The sequence below is a fragment of the Anolis sagrei genome, chromosome 3, assembly GCF_037176765.1.
Source record: "Anolis sagrei isolate rAnoSag1 chromosome 3, rAnoSag1.mat, whole genome shotgun sequence".
Taxonomy (NCBI): domain Eukaryota; kingdom Metazoa; phylum Chordata; class Lepidosauria; order Squamata; family Dactyloidae; genus Anolis; species Anolis sagrei.
Window position 1 is genome coordinate 265,216,153 of NC_090023.1, and position 19,896 is coordinate 265,236,048.

Here is a 19,896-nt window from a genome sequence, read left to right on the forward strand (position 1 = left end):
TGGGTGGATCTTCATCTTTACTCTCGTGGCTTGTTCTTGCTCTTGCAGCTCTTCTGATGTCTGAGGTGGAGTCTCCATTGGCCTGGAGAGCCCAGTTGAGGTGGTTCAGTTCATCTTGGAGGAGGTGGGCTTCGCAGATTCTTTTTGCACGGTCTGCCAAGGCTTTAATGGTGCTTCTTTTTTTGACTTGGGTGATGGTTGGAGTTTTTATGTAGATATCTATCTGTGTGCGTGGGTTTCCTGTAGACGGTGTGACCCAATTGTTGATCTGGTTTGCGGATGACTAGGACATCTAGAAAAGGCAGTCTTCCTTCATTTTCTTTTTCCATAGTGAACTGGATGTTTGGGTGGATGCTGTTAAGATGGTCCAGGAACCTGTTGAGTTCTTCATGGACTTGTATGTCTCAATGGAACCATGGGCTATAGTTCTTAATGTTTGGGTTCTAGTTTCCTATAAAGGAAGGAAGAATCTGCAATTCATCATGGTAAGCATTCTGCTTAGTGTTGATGATGTGGCCAAGGATGTAATGGGGGAAAAGGAAGGAAGGAATGCATTCTTCTTTACAAAGGAAGTTGACTATTTTAGCCCAACCTGAAAAAAAAAGTTGTTTCCTCAACCATCAGCAAAAGAGCAATAGATGTGGCCCAATTCAACTCAGTTCTACCTATCAGTGATTTATTTTTAAAAAATAGTTTAACGACACATTTGGCTGCTCTTTTGGAAAGCCAAGAAAAAATATTGGCCAGAGGGGACAAAGAAGAAAGAAGCACCCATTAATTAGTAAGGCATTCATCATCTGTCTCATGATGAATTACAGCGGGGAATGGCACAAACTTTATAAGGATGAGGGTGCATTGTGAAACCTAACAGAGGCTCTTTATTGAGTTCCTTCACTCCTTCTGGAAGCTGAAATCTGAACACCCTCAACAGGTGGGTACAGAAAACGAAAAGCTCCATCTTGGCCATGTGCTCTCCCAGGCACACCCGAGCACCTGTGGAGAAAACAAGGGGAAGGCAAGAAGTGAGGACTCATCTAGTCTGCTCCTGAATATCATTTCATTTGGCACCCATATTATTTCAAACAAAAGAAATGTAAATATGAATTACTGCAATTCTGTGTTTACCTATTCCAAATGGCAGAAATTCTTCTCTATTTATAAAATGTCCCTCCTTGTCTAAAAAATGATGTGGGTTGAATTGTTCAGGTGTCTCCCATCGTTTGGGATCAAGGAGAACGGAGCGTAGATCTGGAATGATAAAAGTCCCCTGAAAGGAATCAGGGAGCCATGACTCAGAATGCATCCAAATAGCCACACTTCCAATTTGCTGTACACCACGTGACACATAGAGAGCCTCCCTATATTTACCTGTATAAATGCATATATGTTCACATGCAGAGAAAGACGAGATAGTTTTGGATGGTGATAAATCCTGGATGTAATATGGGATTGGGACAATTTGGGCAGATTTATTTATTTATCGTGTCAGGGCAACCAGTCAATTATATTACATTTCTAACAGAACAAAGCAAACAAACAGATAAAATATAAAAATTTGGGCAGATATGAGAGATGTATGTCAAAAGAGGCTCTTTCAAGCTAGATCAAAGCAAAATTCATGCCCAGTTGAATATTAATTCACTATTTAGATGGAGACAAATATAGCCAGGGCCGTAGCCAGAAAAATTTTTTGGGAGAGGTTGAAAATTTCAGGGGGGGTGTGTGAAAATTTCATGGGGGGGTGGGTTGAAACCTGCCTCTTAGCTCACGCTGAAGCAAAGAGCACAGCAGGGGACAAAGCAGCCTTCAATAGCCTGCAGCTCCGCCCTTGTCAACCACCTCCACCAAGTCTGGCCTCCTTAATGAGAGCATTCAACACCCCCCCCCCCCCGCCCAACTTGGTTGCTTCACTACATCGGCTACTGCTGCAAGTAATGACAGTGTGAATAAATTGTCAATATTTGCTTGAGATAGTGCTTGCAGATCTGGAGGGACTCTTAATTTTTTGCGTCTCATAGACTTAGCATGGGGATTTGGTTAACCAATTAAAATTCATGAATAAACCAGTTTTTTTAACCTTAAAATTTTTTTGGGGGGGGGGGTTAAAGATTATGGGGATTTAAAGATTAAACTGCAAAGACTCTGGCACAAACCAGTAAAGGTGGTCCCAGTGGTGATTGGCACACTGACCTGCATTTAAACAAAATCGGTGCTGACAAGATTACCACCTGCCAGCTGCAGAAGGCCACCTTACTGGGATCTGCGCACATTATTTGCCGATATATCACACAGTCCTAGACACTTGGGAAGTGTCCGACGTGTGATCCAATACAACAGCCAGCAAAGTGATCTTGTTTGCTGTGGACTTATCTTGTTGTGTTTCAAATAATAATAATAACTTTATTTTTGGACCCCGCCTCCATTTCCCCAAAGGGACTCGGGACAGCTTACATGGGGCCAAGCCCAATCAAAACAAAATGTGACACATTAAAATACATAACAACAATATAAAACAAAATAAAACAACAACATTATAACAATATTAATCAAGCATCAAAATCAAGAACCAGTTACAAAAAAAATAGGCCCAATCACCATAAGGAAAGTACTATGGGCGGGACTAGTCTCTGAAGTTTCCCTAATTATTGTAATTATGTGCAATTACTTTAACAAAATAATAACAAAAAATAGTTACTCTCATTATAGAAATGACATTTTTGCCAGGTACAATTTAGAAACAATTTAAAAATGAAGCACCATTGCCCCGCACCAATTTTGTAATGAATTTAGAAACTTTTTAAATTAATTGCACATCCCTAATACTTATACCTGTTCCCCGAATCTATCATGGCTGAAGGTTATCATACTGAAGGTTATCCATGACATGCGAGTGTGGAGAAGAACAAACCACTGACCACCTGCTGCAATGCACCCTGAGCCCTGCCACATGCACCATGGAGGACCTTCTTGCAGCAACACCAGAGGCACTCCAAGTGGCCAGACACTGGTCAAAGGACATTTAATAGAATACCAAGTCTGCAAACTTTGTGTTTTGTCTGTTTGTTTATGTGTTTTTTTAATGCAATACAACTGTTTTGATTCGCTCCCGACACGATAAATAAATAAATCATATTGTATATAGAAGAAATGGCTTCTTACCTTTGGAATGAGATAACCGCGAATCTTCACATCCTTCACACATTCTCTCGGAAGCCCAAAGAAGAACACGTATTTGGCACGAAGGATCTCATGAATCACAGCATTTGTGTAGGGCAATTTCTTCTGATCCTGATACCGGATTGTTTGGGAAGATCCAAAAACGTCTTCTATCTCCTTGTGAACTTTATCTGAAAATAAATAATAACATTTTGACAATATGTTTATCTCATGAAACTTACTCTATCATTCAGGTTACAGAAGCATCAGGGTATGTCCTATAGCCATATATCACTTCAAGGGCGTTAGCCATACCAAGTCAGAATACTGAAGAAAACCTTGTTGGTGCTTATGTAGGTTCGAGCTGGGCATATTTGACTTATGAGGAATAATTATATTTAGTTCAAGATTGTAGACATGGAGTTGTTTATACCTATGGTGCAATCATGCATGAATAGACCTTATGCATGGTTGCATGTGGACTGATGTACATTATGCATTGCACATGAGGTGCTGATGCACGTTGGGATAGAAATATGGTAAATAAACAAATAAATAATCGGGGGTCTGGGCTTTCTATTGACTTGGCTGCTTCATCCAGGAGTAACACCAATGCAAATAACCAGATGCCAAAGAACGGAGGAACCCAACTCACAAACCCAGCCAAATCAAATCCATGTTTGCGTCATTTCCTCTCACCTTGGACATCTGGATAAGCCACCATGAAGAGTAATGCCCATTGCAAACTAGTGGCAGTGGTCTCCATTCCCGCAGCGAATAAGTCAATAATACAATGAGCCAAGTTATTTTTATTATAGGTACAACTAGGGTTGCCCTTGCTCTGTGGATGGGAGTAGAAATGGGGAAATATTGTTTAGAACGAATAATAGCTCACACATCAAACTCAAATTAACTTTACAGGGACTTCCTAACATGGTACCAAATCTTCCAAATGTAAGGTGCAGTGGGTTAAACCGTTGAGCTGCTGAACTTGCTAATCAAAAGGTCGCAGGTCCAAATCAGGAGAGTGGGGTGAGCTCCTGCTGTTAGCCCCAGCTTCTGCCAACCTAGCAGTTAAAAACATGCAACTGTGAGTAGATCCATAAGTACCGCTTTGGAGGGAAAGTAATGGTGGTCCATGCAGTCATGCTGGCCACATGACCTTGGAGGTGTCTATGGACAATGCCGGCTCTTCGGCTTTGAAATGGAGATGAGTTGGACATGACTAGACTTAATGTCAGGGAAAAACCTTTATCTACCAAATATTTCCTTTTTTTAATTTTTTTACATTTTTAAAATTATCATTATTTAGCATATTAATTTTTGACAACATTGAGCAGCTATCAGACTGTACAGAATCAGAGAGTAACAAGTATACATGTTCAACTAACAAAAGATGAGAGATTGAAGTAGAATATATTAAACGCTACACCTATAACACTAAGTTAAATAAACGTAAATGAAATATGACTTTCAATTAGCATATCAACTGTGTTTTCTCTTTTTTAAATTAATAATTCTCAATTTGACTTTGAATACGGTATTATTTTTACATATAATCCAAATCTGCATATTTTTCCATCCTGAAGGATCACTTAGCTCCCTTCTTTTTGAAATGTTTACATGCAAATAATTACAGTTTTACATAACATAAATCCAGTGCTACTGCATTCAGTACAACCATTGTAGGATTATTATTTTTCTTGATTAATTTTCCTCAATATTCAGTTATTAAATGATAAGCCAACACATAAATAGGTTCCATCAATTCAATAAGTATATTCCAGTTAGACTTAGCAACAGAATATAGGCCAGTGTTTTCAAACTGTCAGTCTGCTCACCCTATATTGTAGTTTCTTTGTTGTTTGGTTATTCATTTTAAATATTTATTTTATTTATTTATTTGCTATACTTGTATACCGCCGTTTCTCAGCCTAGCCGGCGACTCAACGCGGTTTACAACAACTTATAACAAACAACAGTATACAGTTTAAAAGCAGAAAAACACAATCCACAATACATATATCAATAAACAATCCAATTCATCTCTTGACTAAAATCGTGATCCAGTTTCATCGTCCAGATTGCCAGTCCTTCAATCATTACACTTATTGCACTGAGTTAACCGAACGCCTGCTCGAACATCCACGTTTTTAGTCTTTTCCTGAATACCATCAATGAGGGAGCTGATCTTACCTCCATGGGAAGGGCGTTCCATAGCCGCGGGGCCACCACAGAAAAGGCCCTGTCTCTCGTCCCCGCCAGCCGCACCTGTGAAGCAGGCGGGATAGAGAGCAGGGCCCCCCCAGAAGATCTTAGGGTCCTGGTGGGCTGATAGGCCGAGATACGTTCGGATAGGTAAGTTGGTAGGTAAGTTGGGTCAGAACCGTTTAGGGCTTTAAAGGCCAACGCCAGCACTTTGAATTGAGCCCGATAGCAGATCGGCAGCCAGTGGAGCTGGTGCAGCAGAGGAGTTGTATGCTCCCTGCGCTCCGCTCCTGTTAGTATCATGGCTGCCGAGCGTTGGACTAATTGGAGCTTCCGGGCCGTCTTCAAAGGCAACCCCACGTAGAGAGCGTTGCAGTAGTCTAAACGGGTGTAACCAGAGCGTGGACTACCGTGGCCAAGTCAGACTTCCCAAGGTACGGGCGCACAGTGAAGTTGTATTTTACCCACAGTGAAGTTGTATTTTTTCCTACAATGTTTAAAAGTATTTCCTGTCTTGATTTTCTGTGGGGATTAAAATTATGTTGGCCTCTTTCCATGTCTCTGGTATTTGATTTGTTTCCAGAATTCATTATATTTGAAGTATCAGTGTTATTTCATCTTTCATCATCTTGTAGTGTTGTAGTAGAGCCTGTAAGTAACGCTGCAAGCAGTAGTATGAGTGCCAGAAGGGGGAAAAGGGCTACTTGTGAGCAGGAGTCAGTTGAAGAACAACAAAGGAAAAGGATCCGGGATATACTTATGGCACCTACCGACGAAGACTCATTCAAAGGGTTTTCTGGAGACAAAGGGTCAATGAGTGAGGGAGAGGAAGGAGATACGATGGATGGGAATAGAGGAACAAAGAGGGTTACTCGGGAGCAGGAATCAGATGAAGAGCGTGAAAGGAAGAGGATCTGGGATATACTTACTGCCCCACAGATGATGAACCGATCATGGGTTTCTCTGGGAGTGATGGGTCTGGGAGTGATGAGGATGGGGATGACACATTGGACTGCACTAAGGTTAAAGAGGTACAAAATGTATGTGCAGAGCCAATGTCTAGTGGCACATTCGTGGGTTTCTCTGGTAATGAGGATTGGCAAACAGGAGATACATCTGAGTCTTGGGGGGACCTAAGTCTTGACAGAAGATGGAGGAATTGGAGGGATGGAAACAGGAGTTCACGTGTGGAGACAAGAACAGCTGTAAGAGATAATGAAGGGTCAGCTCATCGTCTGATGATGATGTGTAAGATAAAAGTAGGCTCTGAAATGGGGAATCTTTGCAGAAGGCAAAGTGTCAGTCACATTCGTGTATCGTGTGGTTTTGTCGCTGCCTGTTTTCGTGTTGGGCTTTGGGTCCGGGTTCTGCAGCCTGGAGTTCCTGTTCCTGTGTGTCTTCGACTTGGACTGACTTCTCATGAGTGTAGCTTTCTCCCTTCCTGGATCTCGGACTGGTTTGACAACGACGCTGTTTGACGGACTTGGAAACAACGCTTCTTTGGACTTCTTCTAAGACGACTTCTGGACTTCGGCTGGCTTCAGTTTCTTTCGGCAGTTCCTCTTTGCTGTTAACTGTTTGAGTGTGGCGCTGTTTGTTTGCTGCTAAGTGCTGTGTTTTAATCCGGTTCTTTTTCCTGTTTAATCCGGATTATATTCCGTTTGCCTTTTTTATCCAAGTTTCCAACCACGGAAAATTTCGCTTCTAAATTCGATTCGTTTTTAGGGGTTTTTTGCGTTTCGTTATTTAAAAGAATTCTGAAATTTTTCTTTTACAAAGTTCGATATTTACGAAATTTCAGAAATTACAAAACAATTACGAAACAATTACGAAACAATTACGAATCGATTCGTTAATGGCGGACGCGACTGCGCAATATGCTAAAAAACCTCCAAATGGGACAGGGGGAACTTCTGAAGCTTCCCTCTCCCTCTGTTGTTGACTGTTGGTGTGATATTTATAATTTTTTTTCACTGATTAAACAAACAACAACTATAAAACTTGCCCCAGACATGAGGAAATAATAACGAAACAATTTCAAAACGATAACGAAACGAATACAAAACGAATTCAAAACAATTACGAAACGAATTTTAAAATTCGTTTCGTTTTTTAGATGCTCCTGAATGGTTCGTTATCGCTTCGTTATAAAAAAAATAACAAATTTTTAACGAATTACGAAATTACGAAACGAAACCGCCCAGCCCTATTGGTTAGTATTTGAGTTTTGACCAGAGATACTGAAGTTTAAGTGTGTCTGAGCTATTGTTTTCTTTGCTACAATAAACCTTTTGTTGGACTCAATACGGTGTGTGGCTCTTTAAGGTGTCTGTGTCTCGACATGTAGTATGTCACCATGTAGCCATCTGGGCCTGGAGATTTATCTGCCTTTAAATTCTTCATTGCCTCATTGATTTCCTGTACTGTTATTGATCCGTTCATATGTTCCTGGTCTTCTTCAGAGAGGGTTGGAAGCTTTTGGGTTTTTTATGCATTATACTATTCTAGCCATCCCCTGCCACATTTTGCTGTGGCCCTGTGTGTGTATATATTTGTGTATATGTGTATATATGTGTGTTCGATATTAGGTTAAATGAAGCTAATTTTTCCAGGATAAATGTGGTTTTGGCTAATGGATTAAGACCCAGGATATGACCTTTGTAAATGGGCCTACAGCTCAATGTTAAGAAAGTTTGAAAGGATTCCTAAGATGAGCAATATTTGCATACAAAAGTGGAAACTTACCTTTTCCATCTGAAGTAGGTAATAGTCCACAATATCCTGTGGTTCACATTTCCGTTCCTCCTTGTGTTTCTCGATCTCTCCCATTGCAAAATAAACCTCTTTCCTGATAAAATGAATTGCTTTCTGGTGACGCCCAGGAAAGTAGTTCATCAACCATGGCAAGGTTTCATAAAACTATAGAAAAGAGGAAAACGGTAACAAGAAAATATTACCATCATGCATATGGATTAATAAAGTTCTTTTTATACTATTGTGTGGCATTTTACTACTTTTATAAGTGTTCAAATTCTGAGTTTATTCATTTTGACATATGGGGTTTTTTGTGCTTATGATATGTTTTAAAAATCAAGATATAAATCTGTAATATATGAAGAGCTGAGTTTTTGAAGTTTCAGTTGTTGAAGGCATTGCAAACCCATCTTTCCTCCAAACGGTTCACTTTGACAAACATGTGATTCTTGCCTCCTTGCATTTTCCAAAAAAATTGGTTTGATCATGAGGGAAAAAACTAAGACTATTTTATTTATTTTACTTTATTTGCTTCACTTGTATACTGCTTTTTTCACCCCAGCGGGGGAGACAAAGCGATTTCCAATATAATTATGACAAAATTTAATGCCCCACATACAGAAACCTAACATAACGATAACAACATACAATTATCAATGAAATCATAAAACATGACATCATTGAACATTAAAACAGGGAATTAACAACATATCAACATAAACATTAAAATCACACAATCCAACTATCGATTTCCAGGCCGTTCCAAATATCATATCTATTATACACAATCCTTGATCATTCCTTGTACTGCTTACTCTTTAAAGGCTTGGTCTCATAGCCAAGTTTTTACTTTTCTTCTGAAGGCCAGGAGGGAGGGCGCTGATCTAATTTCATTGGGGAGGAAGTTCCATAGCTGAGGAGCCACCACTGAGAAGTTCCTGTCTCTCATTCCCTCCAATTGCACTTGCAAGGAAGGTGGAATCAAAAGCAGGGCCTCCCCAGATTATCTTAATCTCCAAGATGGTTAGGAAGATCCATAACCAAGGAGTCACCACTGAGAAGGCCCTGCCTCTCATTCCCTCCAGTTGCACTTGCAAGGGAGGTGGAATTGAAAGCAGGGCTTCCCCAGATGATCTTAATCTCCAAGATGGTTAGGAAGTTTCATAGCCGAGGAGCCACCACTGGGAAGTCCTGTCTCTCATTCCCTCCAATTGCACTTGCAAGGAAGGTGGAATCAAAAGCAGGGTCTCCCCAGGTGATCTTAATCTCCAAAATGGTTCATAGAGGGAGATACGTTCAGACAGGAAAGCTGGGCTTGAACCATTTAGGGCAGTGGTTCTCAACCAGATGTTTTGACCTATAACTGCCAGAAATCCCAGTCAGTTTACCAGCTGTTAGGATTTCTGGGAGCTGAAGACCAAAACATCTCAGAACCCATAGGTTGAGAACCATTGGTTTAGGGCTTTATAGGCTAAAACCAGAACTTTGAATTGTGCTTGGTAGCAGATTGACAGCCAATGGAGCTGGCATAACAAGCAGATTGTATGCTCCCTGTACCCCGCTCCAGTGAGTAATCTGGCTGCCGTCCGATGGACCAATTGAAGTTTCCAAACACCCTTCATTGGCAACCCCACGTAGAATGCGTTGCAGTAGTCTATACAGGATGTAACCAGAGTGTGGAATACTGTGGCCAAGTCTGACTCCCCAAGGTATGGGTGCAACTGACACACAAGCTTTAATTGTGCAAAAGCTCCCCTAGCTAACACCGAAACCTGGGGTTCCAGGCTCAGCGATGAGTCCAGAATCATTCCCAAGCTGTGAACCTGTGTCTTCAGGGGGAGCATAACCCCCGTCCAATACAGGCTGTAACCCTATACCCTGTTTGGCCTTGCAACTGACCAGGGGTGCCTCTGTCTTGTCTGAATTCAATTTCCATTTGTTTGCCCTCATCCAGACGGTCACAGCTGCCAAGCACCAGTTCAGGACCAGAACTAGTCTGAGGATCCAATTTTTCTAAATCTATTATTCTAGCCACTAGGATAAAGTTTTGCAGAATGCTGTCCAGAGATCTTGGAAAACTGAATGACCCAATAGGAAAGAGAAAAAAAAAAGATAACTTACAACTGCAGTTATAGAAGTTCCATATTTAGAAATAAAATCAATGTTTGCGAGCCTTTGCTGGAACACTTCATCTTCAATGGAATATCGGGATCCAAAAGCTATACCATTTATCACATTGGACACTGCATTCGTGATGGGTAGGAAAGGTTCAAAAGGCTGCCCTGCAAGGCAAGTCATTTACAGTACACTCATATTAATATTATTGTAGCTGATGTGGTAATGCTATCAACGTAAGTTCGTTACGGAGCTTGAAAGCTGAGTGGTGTTGTTATGAGCTTTCAAATCAAATGTGTCTTATGGTGGCTCTCTCTTAGGGTTTTCTTGGTAATCTATAGTCCAAGGAGGTTTCACAATTGGCTTCCTCAAAGTCAGGGAGGAATCAGAAAATCAGAAAAGTGAACATACGGAATGCGTTTTGGTTTGCGAGAGAGGTTGAAAGCAATGAAAACAATAAAAAGTGGCTTTTTTTGTTATATCCATAGCAAAAAGAAGAACACCTGTTGAACTTCATCAAAATGATGAACTTCATCAAAATGAAGTTCAACAGAGACAAATGCAAGATACTACATTTAGGCTGAAAAAATGAAATGCAAAGTTACAGAATGGGGGATGCATGGCTCGAGAGCAATACGTGTGAAAAAGGTCTTGGAGATATATAAACCCCTTTTTCCCAGTTCCAACAGACCTCACCTCTGAGGATGCTTGCGATAGATGCAGGCGAAACGTCAGGAGAAATGCCTCTAGAACATGGCCATATAGCCCGAAAAACCCCACAAGAACTTAGATCTTGGAGTCCTTGAGGACAACAAGTTAAACATGAGCCAACAATGTGATGCAGCGGCAAAAAAAGCCAATGGGATTTTGGCCTGCATCAAGAGGAGCCTAGTGTCTAGGTCCAGGGAAGTCATTCTACCCCTCTATTCTGCTTTGGTTAGACCACACCTGGAATATTGTGGCCAATTCTGGGCACCACAATTCAAGAGAGATATTGACAAGCTGGAATGTGTCCAGAGGAGGGCGACTAAAATGATCAAGGGTCTGGGGAACAAGCCCTATGAGGAGTGGCTTAAAGAGCTGGGCATGTTTAGCCTGAAGAAGAGAAGGTTGAGAGGAGACATGATAGCCATGTATAAATATGTGAGAGGAAGTCATAGGGAGGAGGGAGTGAACTTGTTTTCTGCTTCCCTGGAGACTAGGATGCAGTGTTAGAAAGGCTTCAAGCTACAAGAAAGGAGATTCCATCTGAACATGAGGAAGAACTTCCTGACTGTGAGAGCCGTTCAGCAGTGGAACTCTCTGCCCCGGAGTGTGGTGGAGGCGCCTTCTTTGGAAGCTTTTAAACAGAGGCTGGATGGCCATCTGTCAGGGGTGATTTGAATGCAATATTCCTGCTTCTTGGCAGAATGGGGTTGGACTGGATGGCCCATGAGGTTTCTTCCAACTCTATGATTCTATGATCTCCACTGCATGGAGATGATGACAAAATGCTAATAGGAGACAGAGAAAAATCTGTATTACTTTACCTTATCTGAAAATGCTAAAAGTGCTCAACTTGGGGATGATGAAACAGAGGACACAGTGGGGGAAATGCAGCACAGGATAAAGAGGTGCTCTAGGAATGTCTGGCAAAGCAAAATGAAATCAAGTCTCCAGGGCCAGAAAAATTATCTCTTAGAGCATTAATACCATTGGCAGGGGTAATCAAAGAACCATGAACAATACTCTTTGAGAAGTCCTGGAGGGCAAGAGAACTCACAGCAGACTGGAGGCAGGCAAATGTCCCCATGCTTACTAAAAGCCAACATGGGTTTCTCAGGAACAAATCATTCCAGGCTAACCTTATATCTGTCATACCTTATATTTGTCAGGTTAACTTTATCTCATAGTTTACCATAGTAACCTATGGATGTGAGAGCTGGACCATAAGGAAGGCTGAGTGAAGGAAGGTAGACTCTTTTGAACTGCGGTGTTGGAGGAACATTCTGAGAGTGTCTTGGATCTCGAGAAGATCCAACCAGTCCATACTTCAGGAAATAAAGCCCGGCTGCTCATTGGAGGGAAGGAGATGAGAGGCCAAGATGAAGTCCTTTGGCCACATCATGAGAAGAAAGGAAAGCTTGGAGAAGAGAATGAGGCTGGGGAAAATGGAAGGAAAAAGGAAGAGGGGCCGACCAAGGGCAAGATGGATGGATGGTATCCTTGAAGTGACTGGATTGAGCTTGAAGGAGCTGGGGGTGGTGACGGCTGACAGGGAGCTCATTGGAAGGAAGGCTATTAGAGGCAAAGATGAAGTCCTTTGGCCACATCATGAGAAGACAGGAATGCTTAGAGAAGACGATGATGCTGGGGGAAATGGAAAGAAAAAGGAAGAGGGGCCGACCAAGGGCAAGATGGATGGTATCCTTGAAGTGACTGGCTTGACTCTGAAGGAGCTGGGGTGGTGACAGATGACAAGGAGCTCTGGCGTGGGCTGGACCATGAGGTCATGAAGAGTTGGAAGCAACTGAATGAATAAACAACTTATCTCTCTTCCAAGCTTCCAGCAGTGGAACTCTCTGCCCCGGAGTGTGGTAGAGGCTTCTTCTTTGGAAGCCTTGAAACAGAGGCTGGATGGCCATCTGTCGGGGGTGCTTTCAATGCAATTTTCCTGCTTCTTGGCAGGGGTTTGGACTGGATGGCCCATGAGGTCTCTTCCAACTCTAAGATTCTATGGTAGATGAAGGGAATGTGGTGGATATAGCATATCTTAATTTCAGGAAGGCTTCCAACAAGGTGCTCATATTCTTCTTGCAAAGAAATAGTAAAATGTGGGCTAGACAGTGCTATTGTTAGGTAGATACATCCCTTCCAAATCTGTGCTTCTATGATTATTGCCTAGAACCACATACCTTTTGTAGAAGCACAATATTCCACAAGGTACCCAGCCTCTGCTTGCACCAGAGTCTCCATGTGTTGCCTCCCCATCCCCATCTTCCGCAGAGTTACTAGAGCAAACTGTCTGTGCTGCCTCCAGACGTCACCACTTGAAAATATAATACCTAAACCTAGGAGGAATCAATAGTAAGTTATTACTCCAAAATGCATTTATAGGCTTTGTTAACCCATTTCCATAATGCCACGATTAGTGTTGACATTGGCTATGTATTTATACATTTAAGATATTTATTTAAAACTAGCTATCCCCTGCCATGCGTTGCTGTGGCCCAGTCTCGTGAGCTCGAAAATAAAGTAATGATAAAGTGTTGGTTTCTTATATATGTAATACCTTGATGCTTGTGGGGAAAAAGTATTTCTTGCTGTTTCTTTGTCAGTGTTGATGTGGAGAGTGTCTGGTTTGCCTAGACAATCTGGAGCATGCAACACTGGAGCAACACTGGAGCATGCAACATATCATTGTCCTTTTTTAGAGGTCTCTTCCAAATCTATGATACTATATCTGCATGTGTGTGAATCATATATATCTATCTATATCTATGGCTGGGTGGCTCTTTGTCAGGAGGGCTTTGATTATGTTTTCTTACCCCGGTGAAGGGAGTTGGACTGGATGGCCTTAATTATTTTCTGTTGGTCATGGGGATTCTGTATAGGAAGTTTGCCCCAATTCTGTCATTAGTGGGGTTCCGAATGCTCTTTGATTGTAGGTGAACTATAAATCCTAGTAACTACAACTCCCAAATGTCAGGGTCTATTTTCTCAAACTTCCATCTGTGTTCATATTTGGGTATATAGAATATTTGTGCCAAGTTTGGTCCAGATCCATCATTATTTGAGTCCACAGTGCTTTCTGGATGTAGGTGAACTACAACTCCTAAACTCAAGGTCAATGCCCATCAATGCCCATGTTAGTCATGGGAGTTCTGGGTGCCAAGTCTGGTTCAGAATATTATTAATTGTTTTCCTTCAGTGATTCAGCAAGGCAATGTGTATATAGTACATACATACTATATACACATAACTACATAAAATATTCTACAAACCTCACACTCATTGTCTGTTGAGTTTACCCTTTATTGTTCTGCTCCCTCTAGATATTATAAAATCACACTTCTACTTTTAATAACATTTCTCTAATTCATACATCCAGCAGCTGAGATTTTCCCCATCATTGTTATGAAAAAGTCATAATGAGAAAATGTTATTTTCTGAACAGAAAAAGGCTTTTTTTTCTGGTCAGAAAATACTGCATTTGGAGACACTATTAATTTGTACTAAAATAGTATTTTCTACACAGGAAATAGTTTTTTTCTGTACAGAAAATAATAATTTTTTTGCAGGAAGATACTTTTTCTGTGTAGAAAAAGTTGTTTCCGATGCACACGAAAAAGCTGTCTTTGGGACAAATCAATTATTTGCAATTTTTGTGCACAGTATGTCCTGATTTGCAGATAAACTTTGAAAACTCAGTGGTTTTATTTTATTTTCTATAGTGAGTGAAATTTAGTAAATAACATGTTGCTTATTTTAAGGATAAAATGAATGTAAAATTCCAATATTTTGTGAATTTGTAATTCTTCACTCAGTTTATTCGCAAAAACAGAAATGAGTAAATCCAGCAATTTGTTTCCGATTGTAAGAAAATCTTTGAAAACTACCCAGTTTTCAAAGGCTATTCAGAATTATATTTTGAAAAATTCATGCATGGTTGTTTTGAACATTAAACAGCATTTTCTATGCAATAAACAGAATTGTCTTTGTGTAAAATAATATTTCTATGTAGAAATTTTTGTTCATGAGCAGTTGCCTGTACAGAAAAGCATTTTCAGTGCAGAAGTGAATACTTTGATTTCAGAAAATGCTGTTTCCTAGATGGAAAAATTAGTTTTGTGCACAAATAACAACTTGCATTTTTGCCACAGGATAAGTCTCAAAGTTCAAAAAATTCTCCATACTCTAGGATTCTTCTCTTTGAGGTTTTTCAATACTCAATAATATATTTTGACAATTTTCTGTATATTTTCAAATATTCTTTCCATTTCTAAATGATATCAGGTGCTTTAAACACACTGTATAGTTCTTAAAGGCACCAGAAAAGCTTTCAAAAGTATTTCAGTTCTCAAATACTGTCTCTTTCTTATTCTCTTCCCACCAAAACTTCTGAATAAAAACATTTCCTTCTTTTTGTGTTAAATGATTGTGTAGCTATTTCAATGTATCATGACCGATCTGACAGACAAACAAAAAGAAGGTAATGGTTAGCTCCAGAAGCCACTCAGATGAGAAAACTTCCAATAACTGACACATTCTGTTTATCCCCACAAAACTTTGATTTTCCACGATTGTCCCTCTAAAGAAAGACCCAAATAAATTCTTTTCTTCAACAACTTACCCAAGTTCTCCAGTGCTGTTTTAATTATGGCCACAACTGGTCGATCTGTAAAGTCATCTTTGCGGTCGATCATTGCTTCTTTCACAGCTTGGTATCCAGACAAGACTACGATAGGTTTTTGCCCTAACCAGACAGTGTAAATATCCCCGTATCGCTTTGCCAGCTGCCATCAGGAACAAAGAAAAGAACTGCTACATTCAAACCAAAGTAAATTATTTCAAGTGACTACATGGATTGGATGCTTTTTTTCCCCTTGATTAATTCCGACCAGGTTCATCTCCCCTCTAAATTAATTCTCTTTACCAGACTTTCTTTTTATGTCTCACTAGCTATCCCCTGCCACGCATTGCTGTGGCCCACATGGGGGTTCTGTGTAGAAGGTTTGGCCCAATTCTATCGTTGGTGGGGTTCAACTACAACTCCCAAATGTCAAGTTTCCCCCAAACTCCACCAGTGTTCACACTTGGGCATATTGAGTACTTGTGTAGAGTTTGGTCCAGATCCATCATTGTTTGAGTCCACAGTGATCTCTGGATGTTGGTGAACTACAACTCCAAAACCAAAGGACACTGCTCACCAAACCCTTCCAGTATTTTCTGTTGGTCATGGGAGAACTGTGTGCCAAGTTTGGTTCAATTCCATCTTTGGTGGGGTTCAGAATGCTCTTTGATTGTAGGTGAACTATAAATCCCAGCAACTACAACTCCCAAATGGCACAATAATTTTTTGAGTGTAGGACATACATTGGTTTGTTAGGTGTCTTGTGTCCAAATTTGGTGCCAATTCCCCCAGTGGTTTTGGAGTTATGCTAATCCCACAAACAAACATTACATTTTTATTTATATAGATTCCTGAATCCAGATTAGTTACCGGAACATCTAAGATTGGGCACATCACACACATACTAAAGTCACTCAATTGGCTGCAAATTAGTTTCTGGGCAAAGTACAAACTGTTGGTTTTGGTCTTTAAAGTCCTACAGGGTTTGGGTCTAGGTTATCTACAGCATTGCCTTCTCTCGTAACATCCCCCCTTTAAGACACATAGGTCCTGTGGGAGGCAGCTACTCCAACCAGCCGGATCCCGACTGGCAATCATCATCCAGAGGACCTTTTCATCAGCTGCCCAAAGACTGTGGAAGGATCTGCCCAAAGGTATCCAAACACTAAATGAGCTGTCGAAGGCTTTCATGGCTGGAATCACTGGGTTGTTGTAGGTTTTTCCGGACTATATGGCCATGTTCTAGAGGCATTTTTCTCTTTTGCCTGCATCTATGGCAAGCATCCTCAGAGGTAGTGAGGTCTGTTGGAAGTAGGAAAATGGGTTTATATATCTGTGGAATGACCAGGGTGGGACAAAGAAGCACTATTAAAACCTTGGCAGACTGTGCAAAAAGAATCTACGAACCCCACGTCCTCCAAGATGAAGTGAACCACCTAAACTGGGCTCTACAGGCCAATGGAGACTCCACCTTAGACAGAAGAGCTGCAAGACAACCGAGAAGAAGCCACGAGAGTAAAGATGAAGATCCACCCAGAGGAAAAGTGTTCCTGCCATACATCAAGGGAACCACTGACCACAGAGGGAAACTGATGAGGAAACACAACATACAAACTATCTACAGACCCACCAAGAAAATCCAATTAATGCTACGTTCAGCAAAGGACAAGAGGGATCCTCTCACCTCTGCAGGAGTCTACCGTATCCCATGCAGCTGTGGACAAGTCTACAGAGGGACCACCAAATGCAGCAGAATTGCCCAGACACGAATCAAGGAACATGAAAGGCACTGCAGACTAACTCAACCAGAGAAGTCAGCCATAGCAGAACACCTGATGAACCAGCCTGGACACAGCATATTATTTGAGAACACAGAAATGCTGGACCACTCTCACAACCACCATGTCAGACTACACAGGGAAGCTACTGAAATCCACAAGCATGTGGACAATTTCAACAGAAAGGAGGAAACCATGAAAATGAACAAAATCTGGCTACCAGTATTTAAAAAACTCTAAAATTAGAACAGCACAACAACAGGGAGGAAACAAACAAGGACATCAAATCACCTCTCAACAAAAGATTGCCCCAGGCACTGCCAGGCCATCAAATGCTAATCAAGGTGGTCAGTTGAAACACTCACACCTAGCTCCAGCAGACAAGAGTCCTTTGTCCCACCCTGGTCATTCCACAGATATATAAACCCTTTTTCCTAGTTCCAACAGACCTCACTACCACTGAGGATGCTTGCCATATGTGCCGGAGAAACGTCAGGAAAGAATGCCTCTAGACCATGGCCATATAGCCCAAAAAAACCTACAACAACCCATTTAGCGCACATTATAAAAACCATGTAAAAATCAGACCTCACAGCCTCTGAGGATGCCTGCCACAGATGCAGGCGAAACGTCAGGAGAGAATGCTTCTAGAATATGGCCATATAGCCCGAAAAACCTACAACAACCCATTTAAAAATAATTAAAAACATATAATCACCAGTGATTTCCTGTTAACTCATTTTCCAAAAGCATAACCCTAATGCTCAAATCCTGATCAACTCAGAAATATTTTTATATCAATTAATTTTTTTAACCAAAATCTTTGCCAAAATACTTTTAGAAAGGAAGTGCTTGACCATTTTTTTGGCTATAATCCTAAAACAGAGAACACAGTTTGCAAATTCCTTCCATAAGTTTCAGACTTAGATGCTGACAATGATTTGAAAAGTAGTACCTTGATGAAAATGTCATGAGAAAATCCAGCTCCTATCAGCCATATCCCTCCAATGATGGGAAGTTGAAAAGGTCCAGGTGGGTAGTTTCTTCTGGACCAGAGCTGTTTCACATAGTGCAGGAATAGAAGGCTCACCAACAGAACAATCAAAAATTCCCAGAACCCTCCCATCCTTCTCCTGCCTTTGCTTTTGCTCTCTTTGCCTTTTCCTGGGGCAGCTGGAGAGGCTGAGGAGGATGCTCCGACAGGTTTTGTTTTCCTCTAAGATTCTGCCCACTGCCTCTGTTCTGGTTCTTCCACTAACAGCTGTTTATATATTTCATATTAAGGAGGTAAACAGCACGCTTTCTTGCATCATATCAATTAGTGTACGGAGGTGTTTTACAGAGATATATAGATATAGATGCATTCATTGATCAAAAATCTTGTCATTAGAAGCCAACTGTGACAATGAGACAGAAGTATTGAGGTGCCTCCTGCAGATGCCTCCACATACCCTGACATTAGCAGCATGCTGGGGTGGCAAACCTGGATACCTATGAAGTTGTTGAGTTTTAAGGAATCACAAACTAGGACTGATCTCCAACTTGTTATACTGTTTTTTTATTGATAACATTGATACTGTTTCTTTTTATTGATGTCATTCTGTAAGATACAGAATGGGGGATTATGCCTGGCTCGAGAGCAGAACGTGTGAAAAAGATCTCGGAGTCCTCATGGACAACAAGTTAAACATGAGCAAACAATGTGATGCAGTGGCAAAAAAAAAAAAGCCAATGGGATATAGAGTATATAGTCCAGAGGACAGGAGCAGAATTCAAAACGATCTTGACAGATTAGAGAGATGGGCCAAAACTAACAAAATGAAGTTCAACAGTGACAAATGCAAGATACTCCACTTTGGCAGAAAAAATGAAATGCAAAGATACAGAATGGGCGACGCCTGGCTCGAGAGCAGTACGTGTGAAAAAGATCTTGGAGTCCTCGTGGACAACAAGTTAAACATGAGCCAACAATGTGATGTGGCGGCAAAAAAAGCCAATGGGATTTTGGCCTGCATCAAGAGGAGCATAGTGTCTAGATCTAAGGAAGTAATGCTACCCCTCTATTCTGCTTTGGTTAGACCACATCTGGAATATTGTGTCCAATTCTGGGCACCACAATTCAAGAGAGATATTGACAAGCTGGAATGTGTCCAGAGGAGGGCGACTAAAGTGATCAAGGGTCTGGAGAACAAGCCCTATGAGGAGCGGCTTAGGGAACTGGGCATGTTTAGCCTGAAGAAGAGAAGGCTGAGAGTGAGATATGATAGCCATGTATAAATATGTGAGAGGAAGCCACAGGGAGGAGGGAGCAAGCTTGTTTTCTGCTTCCTTGGAGACTAGGACGCGGAACAATGGCTTCAAACTACAAGAGAGGAGATTCCATCTGAACACGAGGAAGAACTTCCTGACTGTGAGAGCCGTTCAGCAGTGGAACTCTCTGCCCCGGAGTGTGGTGGAGGCTCCTTCTTTGGAAGCTTTTAAACAGAGGCTGGATGGCCATCTGTCAGGGGTGCTTTGAATGCAATATTCCTGCTTCTTGGCAGAATGGGGTTG

At 41.2% G+C, this 19,896-nt stretch overlaps 1 protein-coding gene across 1 annotated transcript; it reads right to left on the reverse strand.

Annotated features, from left to right (window-relative positions):
* Positions 1–400: 400 nt before the first annotated feature.
* On the reverse strand, positions 401–18,565 carry LOC132770409 (cytochrome P450 2J6-like). The gene is made up of 9 exons (XM_060767337.2): positions 18,299–18,565; positions 15,566–15,728; positions 13,128–13,283; positions 10,240–10,400; positions 8,110–8,283; positions 3,856–3,997; positions 3,160–3,347; positions 1,126–1,267; positions 401–993 (listed from the first exon to the last, which is right to left on the reverse strand). The coding sequence occupies exons 1-9, from the start codon at positions 18,467–18,469 to the stop codon at positions 803–805; spliced, it is 1,488 nt and encodes a 495-aa protein (XP_060623320.2). The 5' UTR covers positions 18,470–18,565; the 3' UTR covers positions 401–802.
* Between the last annotated feature and the right edge of the window lie 1,331 nt (positions 18,566–19,896).